General features: G+C 44.5%; 1 protein-coding gene across 1 annotated transcript in view; it reads right to left on the minus strand.

The window, feature by feature from the left end:
* The window catches only part of IGFBP7 (insulin like growth factor binding protein 7), a 70,064-nt gene extending 65,367 nt beyond the window's left edge, over positions 1–4,697 (minus strand). The window contains exon 1 of the mRNA XM_032400444.1: positions 4,160–4,697. Coding sequence (XP_032256335.1) covers positions 4,160–4,634 — 475 coding nt within the window. The 5' untranslated portion in view covers positions 4,635–4,697. The remainder of the gene's footprint in view (positions 1–4,159) is intronic.
* Between the last annotated feature and the right edge of the window lie 14,593 nt (positions 4,698–19,290).

Below are 19,290 nucleotides of genomic sequence, written 5' to 3' on the forward strand. Positions count from 1 at the left end.
TCACCAGCCGCTGTATTTATAAATAATTATAAGATGGAGTCCCTCTTTTTGGATGCTCCTAGTCCAGTGGGGAAGACAGACATTCAAAGAGCCCTTTGGAGGCAATGGGGAGTGCTATACTAACCAGCAGAGCTTGTTTTTCCCTCAGGAATTCTGGTCCCTTGGCCGAAATCCCCACATGGATCCTCTGCATGGCTTGGCCCGCCCTCACTTAATACTGTTCCTTCCATCCCTAGCCTCCATCCCATTTCCCTGTTGTACATTCTTCACAGCACATGCTATTAAATAAAAATGTTTCTGTCCAAAGCTTACAGTAAAAGCCATGAGAAAGGGGCCTTATTTTATTCAAGGCTGCTTGCCCTGAGACTAGAAGAACGCCTGGCAAATTTCATTCAACGTATGTTTAAAGCATCTACTAGTGCCAGGCACTGATGTAGGCATAGATCAGGAAGCAAAAGTTCCCTTTCCTCATAGAGCTTACTTTCAAGTTCCATAATGACAATGCCTATTTATTGTGTGCTTTCTATGGATGATCTCCACAACACTGAATCTTAACAGCAACTCTGAGACAGGTATGATTATAATCCCTCTATTACAGGTGAGGAAACCCAGTTCCAAGAGGTCAAGTGACTTGCCTAAGCATAAGGGGCAGGGTTAAGATGCATACCCAGGGATCTGGCTCTAGAGCTCAGTGTCTCACCATTCCGCTAGAACCCCTCTTGCTTACATATACACAGTATGTGTGCAATAAATATTGCTGAAAAATGGCTGGAAGCCTACAGAGAACTGAAGGAGGACAAGGACACCATTATGGGGGTACAGGGTAGGTGGAACGCAGCAGGGTGGGGGGAGGTTAAGGAGCTTCCCAGAGAAAGGGACATGGGCTGATTCTTGAAGGCCTGGAGTTCAAAGAGTGGAAAGATAGTGAGGGTGTGACTGCAAACAATAGCAAACAGCAACACTTACTGTGACTGGACCATAAGGGGGTTGAAGAAAAGAGGAGAAAAAAAAAAATAAACGATCAACATAACCTCAAAGGCATTCCTGCTGAACAGTGCATCCTGGGGACGAATTACACAGAACTTCTCTGAGTTCCAGTTTTAGGGAAGGAACTTTCAGGCCCACCCCCCACCTCCTGGGAGGGGAGACAGGCCGGAGACCAATGATTGTCATCGAATCATTAAATCAGGTTTATGTAATCATACATATACAAATCATATAGTTATGGAAAACAGCCTTGTATGCCCAGCTAGGCAGTTTGAACTTGATCCTAAAAGTACTAAACACAGAGACCCAAGGTGGCTGAAATGGAATCGCTAAGAAGCTCGGATTTAAAGGACCACGAACAAAAGGTGTTAACCAAGAATCAGAATAAAGGAGCACCATATTCTCTTCCAACTGTGTGTTATAGCTCTCAGCACCTCTATAACTTTTTATTAAACTGAATTGTCAAATCCCCTCTTCCACTTACTCATGACATCAGGGACCTCAATAAGATCTAATGGCACTAAACTCATGATGGCAGTTCCAAGGTTTGAGATGATTAGCTCATTACCTTTTGGACATAATTTTGAGAAGATGGCTTTGCCTCTTACCACAGGTTCAGAAAACAGGCAGACCAAGATCTTTCCCCAGATGGTAGGTAAGTGGTGATCTCAGAAAAGAAGGGGACAATTGGGAGGGTCTCCCAGGGAAGGCACTCAGGGAGGTGAGACTGCAACTTGTATGGATACTTTTTTTATTATGTTAATCACCATACATTACATCATCAGTCTTTGATGTAGTGTTCCACGATTCATTGTTTGTGCATAACACCCAGTGCTCCATGCAGAGCGTGCCCCCCCCCAACACCCATCACCCGGCTAACTCATCCTCCCACCCCCGTCCCCTCTAGAACCCTCAGTTTGTTTTTCAGAGTCCATCATCTCTCATGGTTCGTCTCCCCCTCCTGCTATCTTTTTTTTTTTTTTTTCTTAACATATATTGCATTATTTGTTTCAGAGGTACAGGTCTGTGATTCAGCTATGGATACTTTCTTAATCAGCAAGACCAGATCTGTTTGTGCATCCTTGGCTATAAAACACCGAGCACAGGGCTGACATGTGCTATATGCTCAATAAGTGTTGGTTAACGAGATGAACAAGAATGCCCCCTTTCTCTCAATACCTGAGGAAGCATAACTCAAGTTTCTCCTCAGGGTAGAAATAACTGGAGGAACCTAGAAAATGCATTTCCTATTCTTTGCAGAGTCCCAGTACTAAATGGCACAGAAATAAATGGCACTCTGTCAGGTTTGCCTCTGTCATTGTCAAAACACTTCCACATCAGGAGAAATATATTAGGAGATCTGGTTTTGGCCCCATTTGTCTCTGTTGTAGAAAAGTACACTGGTAGACCTCATATTCTTTTCTGCTTACTCTGGCATAATAAATGCTCCCAGGCATTAGACCCCATATCTCTAAATTTAGATTGGGAAGAGAAGGCTAATTTATGTCAAGGTTTCCAGTTTTAGATGCTATTTCCCTTAACATTTTCCCAAACAAAAAGAAAAACCAGGTCCACATCTTCATGGGGTTTACAGTCTGGAAAGATGCTGAGGAACTGAGTGTTGATGGCAATGAGGTGATAGGACTAGTTCTATAGGACTATCCGTCTCAAGATTTTATAATCCCACTGTGTGTTTAGAGACACACATAGCAGGAGAGAAAAAGGGATAAAACCAGCTACAGGCTAGAATTGGCAACAATGCCTAAACAATCATCCAGCTAACCTTCTGCTCTGATAAGCAAGTACCAGTGATTTGGAAAGACTATGGGGAAAAATTCCCCTTGGAATGCTTATAAGAAAAATCTCAGTATTTGGAATGAGTTTTTAAACTGCATACATTTCTCTTTTCAGGAAATGACTGATAAGTTAGATCCAAAAGAACAAATGACTATTTCTGTTGGAAAAGTCTATGAATTATTTTGGGTTATGATTTTCTAAGTTTAAGGTGACAATAATCTAAACAGTCAACAGTTAAGTTACACGATTTAACGCTTTCAGTAGTGAACTCTGAAATTAGTGACATACGACCTATCAGAATATGGACTTCTGCGAAAAGCTCTAAAAAAAGAAATTATTTGGAAAGTGTGGAGAAAGTCTGAGGTGTGCTTAAAGAAGCAACTGTCTCTGTCATTTCAAGAGAACTGCCTCCCTCCTTTTTTCTACATTGGCTGGGGCCAGGAGAGGGACTGCCAAGGTTGGATCTCTAACTTTCCCTTTAACATTTTCCGTAGGCAGTAATTTCATTTCAGGCAGAGTTAAAATCTCTGAGGTTTCTTCCCCCTTACAAGTCCAGACTCTTATTTATTTTCCCTTTTCATTTATGGCAAGTTTGGACCTGTCTGGAAAAAAAAAAAAATAATAAACGATCAAACATAACCTCAAAGGCATTCCTGCTGAACGGTGCATCCTGGGGACGAATTACACAAAAATGGGACAAGAAAAACAAAATGGTCGTAAGGTTCACAATATAAACTACCTCATAAAAACGTTCTTCAAAGAGTTTGTACTTTTTGCCCACAAATAATTAGCTACATTATTGTTTGAGAATCTTTAATTTCCAGTAAGTGAATTACTTTCTCTAATATTAAGAAACCATGAAATCCAATTTTTAAAATTCTTACAGTCTAGCCAATTAAACGTAGGACAAAGAACTTCTCTGAAAGTCCTTACTTTGTACTTCATCGTCAAACTCTTTCCCCCTCTCTCTTGACTTCACTTGCACCTATCCACCGGAGCCAAGAAAGAAGGACGAGGAAACGACATCTTGGGTTTCCAAAAAAGTGGGGGCAGCACTGTGCTGGCTGAGCCTTTGGGACGCGGGAGCCTGTGGTATCGGAAAATGTTTTCTATATATACCCTCGCCCCGCCAGTCCTCACTTCTCGGCGCACGCAACAAGCTTTCAAAATAAAACCACCAAAAAAAGAGGAGGGCGTCGCCCATGCCTCCCGGCGGCTGCCAGCCCCTCCCCGCCCCCCGAATCCGTCTCCCGGGATGCCCACTGGAGTCCTCGCGGGACAGCGCAGCGCTACCGCGGACGCCCTGTCGGGTCTGATCCGCCAGGGGGCGCGCGGCCGCCGGGGCGGGGTCGGAAGGGAAAGCGCTCGTGCCCACCTTGCTCGCAGGTGCCCTTGCTGACCTGGGTGATGGCCTTCTCCCCGCGGCTCTCGGCCCTCAGGCTGGCGGCGCGCAGCTGGCACCCGCTGGGGTAGGTGACGTCGTCGCTGCCGCACACCGGGTAGCGGCTCTTGCACACGCACACGCCGCTCACCCCCGGGCCGCCGGCTGCTGCCCCGGCTTTACCCTTCCGCCTCTTGCGGCTCTTCACGCACTCCATGCCCGGCGCGCAGTGCCCCCTGCCGGCGCCGCCGCCCCCGCACGGCTCGCCCTCGCCGCGGGCGCACACCGGGCAGCAGCCGCACGCGTCGCGGGTCTCGCCCAGCTGGCAGCCCCGCGGGGGCAGGGGCGGGCAGGCGGCCGGCTCGCAGGGGCCGCAGGCGTCCGAAGAGGAGGAAGAGGAGAGGGGCAGGAGCAGGAGCAGCAACCCGGCGGCGCCGAGGAGCAGGACGCTCAGCGGCGGCCGCTCCATGGCTGGGTGCGGAGGCGGCGGGAGCGCGAGTGAGTCGGGGCTCGCAGCCCGGCGCTTTAAACCCGGCGCCCCGCCCGGCCCGGCCGCGGGAACCACACCCCGGGGCGGTGAGAGTTCGACCGCCCCGCCCGCGCCGCGCCTCCCGGGACCGCCCGGCTCGAGCGCCCCTGCCGACGGGGCGGGGCATCCGCGCGGGCCCTGGGCGCTCGGTCTCGCGTCGGCTTCCCAGCGCGCCCCGCCGGCTCCGCTCGGGCCCCTGCCCTCAGCCCCGCGGACTGCTCCCCAGTCCCTCGGGGTCGCCCGCGGGGACGGCGCCTCTCCCTGCCCAGGTATTTATACTTCCTAAGGACTTTGAGACGACCCTGTGTTTAATCTATTAAGTTCTCCGTGGGCCTGGGAGACCTGAGTACTGACTACTCTTTTAAGAACAATTCGTGTTTAAAACCCCACGTGGGGATTTGTGTCCCCGTTGGCCACAGGCCCGGTGTGGTCTTGGGTGCCGGGCTAAGAGGACAAATCATTGCCAACCACTCCTCGTTTTTGGAACTTCATAATGGACCCCTGCCCCTGTGCTCTCTTACGCCAAGTCAAGTTTTAAGTGTGAGTTCTGAATTCATGAGAGCTGTTGCATTGCCTTAAGTTCATACTAAATTGTGTTGGATCTCCAACAAACCTCTCCGGAGAACAGGGCATAGCTGGGTGTGCCATTGAGGCACCCGAAGCAATTTTCACCAGTAGTCCCGTGAGGTTTTTGGTATAAACGACTGACATTTCCTCCTCCGTCTCTCTGTAAAGTGCTCTGCAGACTTACCCTTAAAGCCTCTTTTTCCCGAGAGTATGTCCTTCAAATCCCTCCTATCCAGACATTTAAATTCTTTCCATTTTTATTGAACATACAACATTGCAATGTGCATCATTCTGCATGTCACCTTTTAGTTCTTTAGAAAAGTTTTTTTCTTAGCATAAATCCAAGGATTTATAGGATTGCTAACACGATGCCACCAGCAATATATGATGTCACTCATCAGCCTTCCTAGGATTCCTGTAAACTTTTTTGAAAATTATACAATCACAAAATTTATTCAGGGAATAAAAAAACCAAGCATCCTCCTATCCGGAAAACCTAGCACTGCTTTTTGGCCTCTCCTTAGATATTCTGGGAAAGTGACACTTTTCTTTACAAGGTCATATGTTGACATGACAATTGTTTGTAAAACGATGAAAAGTCTTTGGAGCAGAGTTTTCCTAAATATTCTTGCCTTTGTCCCACTTGAGATACAGTTTACATGAACCCAGTATACAGTCCCAAATTGAAACAAATGCAGAGTGCACTCTGATATTTCCTATTCTGTTGTAACATTATGAATTGGTCAAGGTCAGCTAAGTTGAGATGACCCACTATGACTATCCTGTCATAGGTTTAGCCTCCCCACAACCTGACCCCTAGAACAAGGAGTCCAGTGCAAGTAGTTTACTTGAGAGGCCACATAAGGACACACCAGTTCCACGGGGTTTGGTGGTGGTGGTGGGGAGTGGACAGAAAGGGAAGACAGTCAGTTAAGGTGCTTATCAAGTTAGCTCCCAGGTGGGTGTGCAGCCAGATGAAGCCCTCAGGCTCTACAAGTTTGGGGGGGTGGCATAGGGACACTGACAGCAGCTGTGTGGTGTTCTGAAACCCTGCACCAAAGCCAGCAGTAGGCATGCAAGCGCGTGGGACAGTAGAGTTCCTTTGGGGTTCCTCACCGCCCGGGAAGCAGAAGAACAGTGGCCTTCTCGTCACTGAAGGGGGCGCCTGCGCGGTGTGAGAGCACCAACGAGGAGCACCTGGAGCACCTGGAAATAGGAACAGATGCGCTTATTCAGAGGAAGGAGAAACGGCAGGAAAATGGAGCCTTGACAAATTTGACAACTCCTTGCTTCCAAGAAAGAAGATATTGTCACCTATTCAGCTTTAGTTCTAGTGAGATGAAAAGCCTGGGTGTGGAGAAAGGACTATGTCATTTGCAAATAGAATTTTATACTTCTTCCTGTTTAATCTTGATGCCATTGATTGATTGATTGATTGATTTCTGGCCATTGTCCTGGGTAGAACCTCCAGTATAATGAAAAGAAGTGGTGAGAGTGGGCATCATTTTCTTGCTCCTGACCTTAACCTTAGAAGGAACGCTTTCAGTCTTTCACCACTAAGGATGATGTTACCTGTGAGTGTTTCATAGATGGTCTTTTCGGGTTGAGGAAATTCTTTTCTATCCCCCATTTTGTTGAGTGCTTTTATCATCAAGAGTTGGAATTTTAACTTTTGAATTGTCAAATGGCTTTTTTGCATCTGTTGAGAGGATCAGTGTTGATAATGGCATAGTACATTAATTGATTTTTTTTATTTTTTTAAGATTTTTATTTATTTATTTATTTGACAGAGAGAGACACAGTGAGAGAAGGAACACAAGCAGGGGGAGTGGGAGTGGGAGAAGAAGGCTTCCTGCTGAGCAGGGAGCCTGATGCGGGGCTCGATCCCAGGACCCTGGGACCATGACCTGAGCCGAAGGCAGACGCTTAACGACTGAGCCACCCAGACGCCCCATTAATTGATTTTTGAACGTTAAACCAAACTTGCGTGCTTGGAATAAAATCCCACTTAGTCATGATGTATAGTCCTTTTTTTTTTTTTTTTTTTTTGTGTGTGTGTGTTTCTGGGTTTGGTCTGCTAACAGGCTGTTGCAGGTTTTTGGCATCTGTATTCATTGGTGATACTGGACCACAGTTTTCTTTGTTGTCTTTGGTTTTGGTGTTAGGGTGACAGTGGCCTCAGAGTGAGTTAGGAAGTATTCTCTCATCTTCTGTTATTTGTTTGTTTGTTTGAAGAGTTTCTGAAAAATTGGTATTAATTTTTCTTCAGATGTTTAGTAGACTTCACCAGTGAAGTCATCTCGGCCCCAGCTTTTCTTCATGGACCGTGTTTTGTTACTAATTTAATCTCTTTATTTGTTATAGGTCTGTATTAGTTTGTGGGGCTGCCATAATCAAATACTACAGATGAGGCGGCTTAAACAACAGACAATTATTTTCTTACAGTTCTGGAGTCTTGAAGCCCCAGATCAAGGTGCTGGGAACGTTGGTTTCCTCTGAGGGCTATAAGGGCAAGATCCTCTCCCTACTCCAGACAAGGTGCCAGCTACAAAATACTAAGCAGCCCCTCCCTCACTAAACAAGACTGCTACTTTACCTAAATAAAAACTTAAAAAAAAAAGACCGCAGCTTTACCAATTATTTCTATTACTCGAGTCTGCCTTCCCTATAGATAAGAGTTATTGAGATAATCATAGAATTGTTCCATCCAGAGTGAACTCCTGATTCCTTAAATCGTCCCCAGAATTACTCAACCAGAGTCCAAATCCTGTAATAGGTTCTTTCCAACACGCTCTTAACTTCGGGAACTCCGCAGTTCCATGTGGAGCCCATTCTCTCTTGCTACAGTAAGAAAGCCAACGGGTTGGCACACCAGGTGTGTTCCTGGTGGCCTTTGGATGAAGGGCAATGGCACATGAGAGATTTGCCCCCCAGCTCCTTCTTTTTCTATTCTCTTTCAGCTCAACATTCCCCCACCCCAACCCACAGCACATTCCTAAACTTTGTCAGTGGGTCCATGTACCTGGCAAACACCCTTCTTGGTGGGGAGGGGCATCTCCAAGACTTCCCAGGCCAGCAAACTTCGATGGCATCTGTGGGAGGCTGAGGGTGCCATGTGGCTTTCCCTGCTGTATCCCTCTGTGCCCTCCTCCCCAGCAGACATCTAACTGGAAAATGGACTATTTGTCTCCCATTTTTGCAAACACCACAGAGATGTTGGCTGCTCCCCCCCTCACTTGGCTTCTTCGGGTGGGAGGGGGCAGGCATGAAGGGGAGGAGAACCCCACTGTGTCCTCCACTGGGCTCTCACTCGCCCCCAACCAGCTTATGTAGAGCAGGGGTGAATATGCTGGGAGGGGTTGATTGTTGTAGGCCCTTTAGCACTGGGGAACATTCTGCTCCAGTTCTTGGTGGCTCTTTTTTAGAATGTGGGAACATGTGGCATCTGTAGTTTTGGGTTGTGGATCCTAGCTCCATTTCCAGGCACAGGAAGAGTTGTTCTATCTAACAGTCTGTTATGATAGTTATTCATCATCTTTATCATCACTTCATTTTCTCCTCCTCTCCCTCCTCCTCCTTCATCATCATCAGTAAATAGATTGTCAGGTGGTGGGATGGGGTATGGATGATGATCCCAGCCCAGATAAACAGCACATGAAAAGGACGAAGCCAGTGCAAAGGATTTTGGCACATCCCAACAACTGGAAAAAGTCCAGCATAGCTGAAGCAAGGTGTGTATGGGGAGAATTGGGGAAAGCTGACTCTGGAGAGAAGGCAGATACGAGACGACCAAGAGTTTTGCACACCATGCCCACGACTTTGGACCGGAGCTTATAGATGACAGTGAGCTGTTGAAGGATGCTGCGGAGAGGCAAGATCAGGGTTGCAGCATAGGAAGGTCAGTACAGAAGAGGGGAATGGATTGGAACAGGGACAGACTTGAAGAAGGAGTGTAATTTCTACAGAGTAGGGGCTACCTTTAGCTTTTGTAGTGTCTTTATATAGATTAGGAAAAAGCCCCCCCCCCCCCAGGCAGATGCAGCACAGAGGGTACAAGACTTGGCAAGTAGATGATGCCTTTGTGCCAAGAAGAAGTCGCCTCTTCCTCCTGGGAGGAGAACCGAGCCCGCACCAAACACATGGCCTAGCAGGTGAAGGGAGGGCTGAATTTCAGCCTCACTCGCTTCCTGTGCACGCCCCTCACAGCCTTACAGGGAAGCCTGACCGGGTGCCAACATTGGGCCTGATACAGAGCTGGCACTGAGTTAAAATTTTTTAAAAGTCAGCTGGGCAACTACTCCCGCCCACTACAACTCCCATCCAGGCAGGAATCAAGGAGGACTTGACGTGAGTTGTGGTGATGGGAAGGCAGGACCTTCCCAAATGGACCACGTCATTTGTTGTCCATTCTGACACTTTCGTGAGCAAAAGGGAGTACTGTTTATACTTGTGCCGGGACAACAGGCATAAATCAAGATTGTCCTGGACAGCAGGGACATGCGGTCACCCTAAATAGAGGGGAAAGGATGGATGAGAGGTTTTTTTCAAGATGTAGAACATACAGGCCTTTGAAAGTAACTGTGAGAAGGAGTAAAGAGAAAACCTTGAAACTTCTGGCCTGGGAGACTTGGTGAAATTGCTGCTGAGGCAGGTTTGTGTTGGGAGAAGATGAGCTTGGTTTTGGCTGTGCTGATTCTTTATAAAACCAGGTTCATCCTTTTTGGACAGTTCTAGAAAGGTGGGGAGGGGCTCTGTAGTGATCCTATCACATTGTTGTAGAGACATGGCAGGAAAGTTGACTCAGAGTCAGCCCTTGATGCTGCTTCTCTCTATATATGTGAAGTCCCTCAATGATAAAATCTCATTGTTTAATAAAGGACAGAAACCGATTTCGTATCAGCGTTCTACATCTGATCTCTTAAAAGAGCTACAGCTATGCAGGGAAATAGCTAATGGTATAATTGAAAAGGCATTAAAAGCCTATAAAATTCCATATTAGAGACACAGAACTGGAAGGACTCTCTAGAGGTCATTGAAAGCTAGGTGATGCTGGAGCGTTTAGCCCCGATTGTAAGTCATCAGGGGCACGGAGATATCTGAAGGACTTTTAGAGATCATCAAGGAAGATGGTCTCTCTCACATTCTGCTCTATTATTTGACAACCTTTCAAGATTTCTGAAGGTCACTGAATAATAAGCTAACTTCCAAATATACACAATTGCAAAGAAAATTTAGGTTTATGCTCTAATCCTCACTATCCCAGATATATCACATGAGGCTGTTAAATCTCTGGGGGCTTCATTTCCTGGCTTAAAATTCATTATTTTACACTTTAACTTTGAATTAACACAGACTTTTACATTTGCATCCCCCTAAAAATTAAATTAGAGAAGCATTGCTTCTTGTGACAACAAGTAGAAAGAAATCTCCTTGGGTTAGTCCGTAATTAGGCTCCATCCTTTTTTGTTATGGGGGAAATGATATGATCATTTGGTGGTAAATGATGCAGTGCCCCCATATTAATCTTCCAGTTGCCCGATTCCATAATTCACCTTGGCAAAGTAGAAAAATAAAAAATAAAGAATGTCTCCTCATCGTTGTAAGAGGCCTGGGAGAATATCAAACCAGGATGAATAAAATATTTTCAGGGAATAAGTGATTCGGTCACAAACTTAACTGTGAGGAAAACTTTGTGCTTATGAAGGGGTTATATAGGTGTCCTGAAAGTCTGTGAGGATATTTATCCTGAGAGCTTTGATCCCTTCCCTTCTGAGCAGATCATCAGCTAGGGTGTTAAGATGTTGAGTAACAAGTTTTCTTTCACTGTTACTGCTTTTTTCTTTTCTTTTCTTTCTTTTTTAAAGCTTTTTAAGGGAGTAGAATAACAACATTCCTTTCACTGGTGCTAAAGATTCACTTTTTTAAAAGCTGATAACGGAATGACGGGATTGTTACTTTATCTACTACAATGTAGCTACCTGGCTGGTGTGTCAGCCTCCGGGGTGAGTAACAAGGTAATTCCAGTATTGTCACCATCTATAGCTATCAAGTTTCAGATCCAAATCCCTAAAGCCAAGGCACGTCCCTCATTACTGCCTTCTCATAGCATTAATGTTTTAATAAAAATGCTTGCTTTTTAAGAGAAATGTTGATGTGCCAGAACAGAGGGAATACTGGAAAAAGTCCCTCTTCTTTTGATTCTTGTTGAGTGGAATTCTCTTGGGTCATTTGAGTCTATTCCTATGCCTAATTGAGAAGTAACAGTTTTAGGTTTTCTTCAAGGTTAAGAGGTGACATTTTTATCCTCATGGTATACTCGGCCTTGGGTTCTGGAAGCCCATGAGATGTGCGGGTGGTTGGCTTCACAGTCAAGGCCTTCAGGGGTAGGGGAGGTTCCCCAGTGATTTTCTTACTGGAGAAAAAGTGATTTGGGGATGAGATATTCAAGAGAGGGGAGAGAGGATACAACTTTAAGAGAAGGGAGCTCATGTCTCCTGGGCCTTTGGTGAAATCGCTCATGTTCTGTGTGTGATACTAGGTCTCAGACTTTTGTCGACAGGCTAGCCCACAGCTGGATGGGGGGGGGGGTTGTCTATTGGAGGCTTGAACAGCCCCCAGGATGGGAAACAGACCCAACTGAGGTGTCCTGTTAGTACACAGGGGGAGTATCAGGAGGGGCTTTGACAATGTGGCGACGATGCCTGTCTGGGAAACCTTCCGTATTTTCAGCCATGGCTTGTCCCTGTGGTGATGGACATTCGTAAGTCCAGGAAATTGGCTTAATGTGGGAAAGCAACACTTTCCAGCTTCGTGTGCCTCTCAGAAGACAGCCCGATAAATCTTTTTTGGTTGCATTCTTAATGTAATTCTATACCACAAGCATTTGCTAGAAGAGGCTCATTGGGGACCCAATTAAAGCTATTCTCTGGTATAATTGCATCAAACCAATTAGAACATATAAAATTTTTAATCTGGGCCTCTTGAGGCAGCTCCGGTCAATCGAAGGTTTATACCTAAATAAATACAGCTGATTAACCACCCAAAGTTGATAAGAAAAATGCTAGACTTCGTAGAAAATTTTTAATAAAGTATTTTAAAACGTATCCTCCAGCTGCATCACTTGACCTTTCCCCTTTGACCTCGCTGACCTGCCAAACCAAAAGACTTCCAGTTCCCTGAATGTGCCATCCTCCCGTGCACATTCTTCTTTCTGGAATTCCCTAGAGAAGCCGAGCATTTATCTCATTCCCAAGATCCTATTCTCTCTCTCTGGGACTGAACCCTGCCTGCCTCCTTTGCCCCGGTTCCCTTCTGAAAGTTGAGCTTCCGAACCCCAGCCAAGCCCCGACTAGCGCGGGCTGTAGCCAGGTCCGGCTGACGCCCGCCTGCGGCGGTAGACCTCTGCAGTCCTCTGCGGTGCTGAGCTGCAGGAGTCTCAGTTCCTTCTTCCTGGGCTGTCCTGGGTTGGCTGCTCGCCGGGACTACTTTCACTCTTCTGAGTTGTATCCTTCATGCCCATGTCCACACCGCAGGTGTGCTCCCCACAGCATCTGTAGCTGGATTTGACCTCGAGAGCTTCCTTCTGTTCTGTAAGGACATCGCATTCCAGCCTCCAGCCTTTCCCGGTCCATCCACCCTGTCCTGCTCTGCCTTTGCCAAGCCCTTTCTCTCTCCCCGGGGGCTTTCAGGGTAGGAGGAAATGACTGGGCTCCTTTGGAATTTGGCTGCCACAGTCTCTTCCTCTCTTCTTTTCGGGCCTATTTTTAAAACATTCAGCGCTGGAGGGGTTGCAGTGGGGGAAACAAAAACCGTTCTGGAAGGGCTGAGGCAATCTGTTCTGACTCCCAGAGCATCCTTGTTCATACTTCAGGTCTCCGCTCACACATCGCTGTCGGTGGGAAGAGCCTTCTCTAACCCTCAGGTCTGGCAGTGAGGTCTCTCCTGGGCACATTTTCCATCTTAGCTTTACTGCCGTGGATCCAACCACCAGACTGTGCAATCGCAAGGATAATGGGTGCCTTTAAAAAAGTGATTTACTATTGCTGTATCTCTAGCACTCAGGCCAATAGGTGCATGCATTCATGAATGAATGAACGAATTTCTCTGTACATCTCCCACTGGTTAGCTCTCTGTTATCTAAGACATCTCAGCACCATACATTATATGCATATATATATTTAAATATAAATACATATAATTTTTTTTTGGATCCCTTTCTTCTCTTATTCCATTTCCAGCACTTTCTAGGTTTATGAGCTTGAGTAAGTAACTTAACCTTTCTGTGCCTCAGTTTTCTCATCCTTTTTTTAATTAAAAATTTTTTTAATTTTATTTTATTATGTTATGTTAGTTACCATACAAAAAAATTTTTTTTTAAGATTTTATTTATTTATTTGACAGAGAGAGAGATGGCGAGAGCAGGAACACAAGCAGGGGGAGCGGGAGAATGAGAAGCAAGCTTCCTGTGGAGCAGGGAGACCGATGTGGGGCTCGATCCCAGGACTCTGGGACCATGACCTGAGCCGAAGGCAGACGCTTAACGACTGAGCCACCCAGGTGCCCCAATTTTTAAAAAAATTTAAAAATTATTTTTTAGAGAGTGGGGAGGGGCAGAGGGAGAGAGAGAAAGAGAATCTCAAGCAGGCTCCACGCCCAGCATGGAGTCCGACATAGGGCTTGATCTCACAGCCCTGAGATCATGACCTGCGCTGAAATCAAGAGTAGGATGCTTAACCAAATGAGCCACCCAGGCACCCCCAGTTTTCTCATCTGTAACATGAGGATGAGAATAGTACCTACCTTAAAAAGTTGGAGGGAAATTAAATGAACTAATACACATAGAGCACTTGGAACAGTGCTTAGGACATAATTAACCCGCAATAAATGTTATTATTTAATTATTTCCTGTGCATTCCTCAGTGTTTTTGTAGGATTACTAAACCAATGATTTTGTCAAAATTGATGAATAGACTAAAATAGATCACTGTTGGACCTTCCCCTCTCACTGGGTTGGGGGGGATTATGTAAACACAGCTTTATTTTCCTTTTTCTTTACTCCTCCATTTGATTCCTCTCATATTTTTTGGAGGGACTCGGGATGTGAGGGGGCTGGGTGGGTAGCTCTGTTGGTGTCCCTTAGGGCTAAATGACTGCGGGCGACACTTAGAATATTAGAGATACCTAATGTTTGCCTTAAGTTTGAAGATCTTTCAGTATTTTTATAAGCTGCCCACCCCTCACCTTTTATTTATTTATTTTTATTTTATCATGTTATGTTAATCACCATACATTACATCATTAGTTTTCGATGTAGTGTTCCATGATTCAATGTTTTTGTATAACACCCAGTGCTCCATTCAATACATGCCCTCTTTAATACCCATCACCAGGCTAACACATCCCCCCACCCCCCTCCCCTCTAGAACCCTCAGTTTGTTTCTCAGAGTCCATAGTCTCTCATGGTTCGTCTCCCCCTCCGATTTCCCCCCCTTCATTCACCCCTCACCTTTTAAACAACCCTGTGTGAACACTGATGAAGTTAAAATGGTGAGTGGGACAAAATGGGAACTGGTCTTTCTAGCCAAACTGGTACAACTTACAAGCTGGATCTCCGAGCCATCTGCTGATGAGAAGGTCTCTAGGAGAATAGTAGTATTTAGTCTTGAAAAGCAGAGCATCCTCTGCACCCAAGGAGTTCTTCAGTTTCCTGGTTGCTGCTTTAGGACCTACCGAGGTTTGGGGATTCTCAGTCCTCATTCTTTTAAAATAAGCAATAAGGCAGAGGTTGGTTACAAGGCAACAGAGGGGTTTCCTATTGCTCTTTAATTCTCTATCTCAAAGAACAGTAAATGACATTTGAATATTCCCCACGCTGGTTGCAGCCCCCTGCTGGTGAGATACATTTTTTCAAAAGGCTAAACAGTAATAGTCCTCATTTTTTTTTTTTTTAAGATTTTATTTATCCATTTGTTAGAGAGAGTGCATGCACAAGCAGAGGGAGCAGGCAGAGGGAGAAGCAGGCTCCCTGCTGAGCAAGGAGTCCTGTGTGGGGCTCAATCCCAGGACCCCGGGATCATGACCTGAGCCCAAGGCAGTCGCTTAACCAACAGCCATCCAGGTGCCCCTTTAGTCCTTCAGTTTTAAGGACAAAGTGGACACAGAGGGTTCTGCTCACAAGCAGGGGCTGATTTGGAGGGCTTGGGGGAGGGACCCTTTTTATTACCTCCCATGTAGCAGAAGTGTTAATACCCAACCTGAATTTAATTATTGCATTGGAAGCAGGTTCATAGTTACGTCGGCCTCTGAGGGATGGTAGCAGAATTGAATGGCAAACTGGCCCAACTCTTCTGCGTAGGGGGGTCTCCCAGGATCTCAGAGACGTTAGCAGCCTTCCCCGGTACAGTATTTGTCTTTTTGGAAAAGGTGCTTGAAGATCTTGGTATAACTTGCTTAATATTTGTAGATTCTCAGTTCCATCTTTTCTTCCAGAGAGAGGAAGTTTTATTAATGTCATGGTGAGTGTCAAGGGGGCCTTAGGAATTTGATCAAGCAGAGTCTGAGTAAGAAAAGCCAATAGATGCTTTGGAAATGCCTGGTCATTCTGGCCTTCATAATGGAGGGGATGGTGGTATTCATTTTCTGTCACTGCTTAACAAGTTAACACAAGTTTGGCAGCTTGCAGATTGACTGGGTTCTTTACTGAGGCTGAAATGAGAGTGTGGGCTGGATTGGGTTCTTATCTGGAGGCTCTGAGGGAAGATTCCACTTCCAAGACCATTTTGATGGTTGGCAAAATTTAGTTTCTGTGGTTGTAGGACTGAAGTCCCCATTTTCTTGCGGCTGTCGGGCAGACAGCTCTCTGATCCTTGTATGTGGCCCCCTCCATCTTCAGAGAGGTAATAGCATTGTTGAATCTTTCTAGAGCCTCAGATCTCTCGGACTTCCTCTTCTGCCACCAGCCATGAGGACTCTCTGCCTTTAGAAGGTTCGTGTGATTAGACTAGGCTCACCTGGATAATCTCCCTTCTGATTAACTACAAGTCAATTGATCAGTAATAGTTTAATTCTATCTGCAACATCTCTTCTGCCATGTAAGTAACATAATCATGGGCATGATATATCATCATATTTATAGTCCTGGAGATTAGAGTGGGAAATCTTGGGTAGTCAGCTGAGAATTCTGCCTACCAAAATTGTCAAATACTGTTTTCTGAAATTAAGTCTTTCCTGAAGCCAAGGTCTGTGACTGCCTTTCCTTGCTCTTGTGTGCCTGTGAACCTTGCAGTGTGTTACCTATGCCCTATATCTTATCAATGGAATTTTTCTTGGGGTTCAAAGAGGGTGCCCATCTCCCAGGGCACTGATACTCGGGGCTCATCTGTTGCCTTGGACTTTGAGGTTTGGTGTCGCAAGCACGCATCTTTGCTTGGACCACACAAGGAGAGATACGAGAAGCAGACAACAGTTAACAGAACCTCGGCTAGCCTCCAAACCTATGTGTTGTAGTGTTATAAGTAAATAAGAAATTGCTGCTGTATTCACAGACCAACAATTATCTCATTAAATAACTTCTTAGACCTAGATTTAGCCATTATGAAAGATGTTTTGATAAAGAACATCTGGTGGTGTTTTCAATTAAATATTATACTACTAAACTTTGATTAAAAACTGATTTAAAATTTTAACAGCCCCTTCTTTAGACAATGGCTAAATGCAAAAAAGAAAAATGTTACTTATTTAAATTGTTTATTTCCTCCTTTGTTGCTCTATTTTAACCGGATTCCCATTAATGACTGTTTAAAACCCACACAATCTTGGATGCAGTAAATCTAGATGCATAAATAAGATTACCATACCAATACTGCTGTTCTCACTCTTTTACTATTGATACCTCATTTTATTTTTATGCTTTAATTAAATTGAGTATATTTTATGTTTCAGTTTGCTTTAAAACAACTGCAGTGCATATAATTGACACTATTTCATCCTTGTTAGAAAGTGCTGAGTTGAATTAAACACACCAGCTCCATTTCCTTTTACATTTAATCTGTGGAAAAACTAAGACAGAAATAATATGAACTGTATTTCTTTTCCAAGTTGCCCTGATAGGTGAAAATAACTAACCATCTAGTAATTACTAATAAAGACTGAAATGAAATCTTTACTGTTAGCATAACTTTTATCTATATAAAAATAGATATTTAGTGGTATAAGGTAATTTTACTTAGTAATTTTTCCCAAATGGTATGTAACAAATAATAAACACATTATTGCTATTCTGTGTACTCCATATAAAGAGTAAATCTTCAAGCATATATTTTAATATGTTTTTACTGAAGCTATCATGGTTAGCCTAAGTATTTTTTGTAGGGAGATGATCATTTGCCATGTTTTAACAGAGCAGGGCTTGGCAAAATTCCCAAAATGTAAGGGGTCTCATAGGAAATATTTAAAATTTTTCAGGCTATACAATCACAAAACTCTACAACTCTGTTGTGGCAGCATGAAAACAGCCATAGATGATATGTAAATAAGTGATTGTGGCTGTGTACCAATAAAACTTTATTTACAAAAATAGGTGGTGGGCTGGCTTTGACTCATGGGCCATAGTTTGTTCATCCTCGACTATGGAGGAAAACAACCAAGCACTGGCTAATGTACACAGCTGAGAAAAATCAATAGGTTAATTCATGAATTAGGGTCCTGATCAGGATACTTTTGTTATCATAGATATTTTTTGTTTGTCTTGCAATTGTCTGTCTTAATTTAATCTGTATATTTCCACGTTGGAATTTCTTCCCATTTCTTATGTTTTAAAGTAGGGACCTAGGCTCATCAACATTTCCACAGTCTAAATTAAGTCAGCAAATAATTATCCTGATTACAAAGCGCATTTTCTCTTCTCTAGCGGTCCAGACTTTAATGACATGTGTATCTTACCCACAAACTTGGTTTAAGTCAAGCCAGACTTCTCAAGCTCTCAGCTTCATACCATTGCATTATAGATTTAGTTCCAGTTTTGGGTGGGAAGAGGGTCAAGTACAGAGAAAAAGCCAGGAAGTATTTCCCTCATGGAATTTGGAAACTGGATACTATCATTTTGTTAATAAAAAAACAGGAAATGTGTTTCTTCTTGTCTTTTGTGCATGGTGACGGTTTTCCCTCCATATACGAATGTGCCTGAAAAATGTGATAGATGCCCGGCCCACATTCATGTGATGTTCCCACAGTGCCTTTGCCACCCATAGCTTTCTGTAAGCACAGCATTCTTATTCAAGGGCAGTTACTGACTTCTGTGTCAGTTGCTTTGTGGCAAAATCGCTGCCTCCTGGGCTGGAGTTGCTGACATGAATGTTACTTATTAATGGCATATTGCCTCCATGAAAAGTCAGTCTGGACCACGTTACTTTTCAGAGAAGAGTACATCTGGCCTGCCAATCAGCTTTCTTCTATGACTGGCCTATATAAAGACAAAGCAACCCTCTTCCTTAAAGCACTAGTATTTTCTTGTGGAGGCAACACTACCTTATATGTTTAAACCATAGTATGTTAAATATTATTCTGTGGCAGGTTGTTGGGAGAGGCTTTAATAATACTTATACCCAGCATTCATTGAGGGTCTATTATGTTCTAGGAATTTTAAACATGTTTTCTCTAATCCTTACAATAATCATATGAGGTAAGCATTACTAGCATCACTTTATTTGTATGTATGAAAAGGGAGGCTCAGACGTTGTAAGTGACTTGCAGAAGACGGTGAAGCTGGTAAAGGGTGGAGTTGGGATTCATGCTCGTCCACTTTGGACCCGGAGCCCTTGTCTTTCTCTTCTGATATTTGTTTTGATATAGTTTAAGTGGTACTCATTGACCACGGCCCACCTCAGAGCAATTAAGTCACAGTCTCTAGAGTAGGGTCTGGACATGGATAGTTTTCAAAAGCATCCCAGGTGACCTTAATATGCAGCCAAAGTTGATGACCATTGGTCTCAGGGGTAAAATCTAAAGACAGCCTGCATCTGGGCGAAGACTG

The sequence above is a fragment of the Phoca vitulina genome, unplaced genomic scaffold (genome assembly GCF_004348235.1).
Source record: "Phoca vitulina isolate PV1807 unplaced genomic scaffold, GSC_HSeal_1.0 scaffold3, whole genome shotgun sequence".
NCBI lineage: Eukaryota > Metazoa > Chordata > Mammalia > Carnivora > Phocidae > Phoca > Phoca vitulina.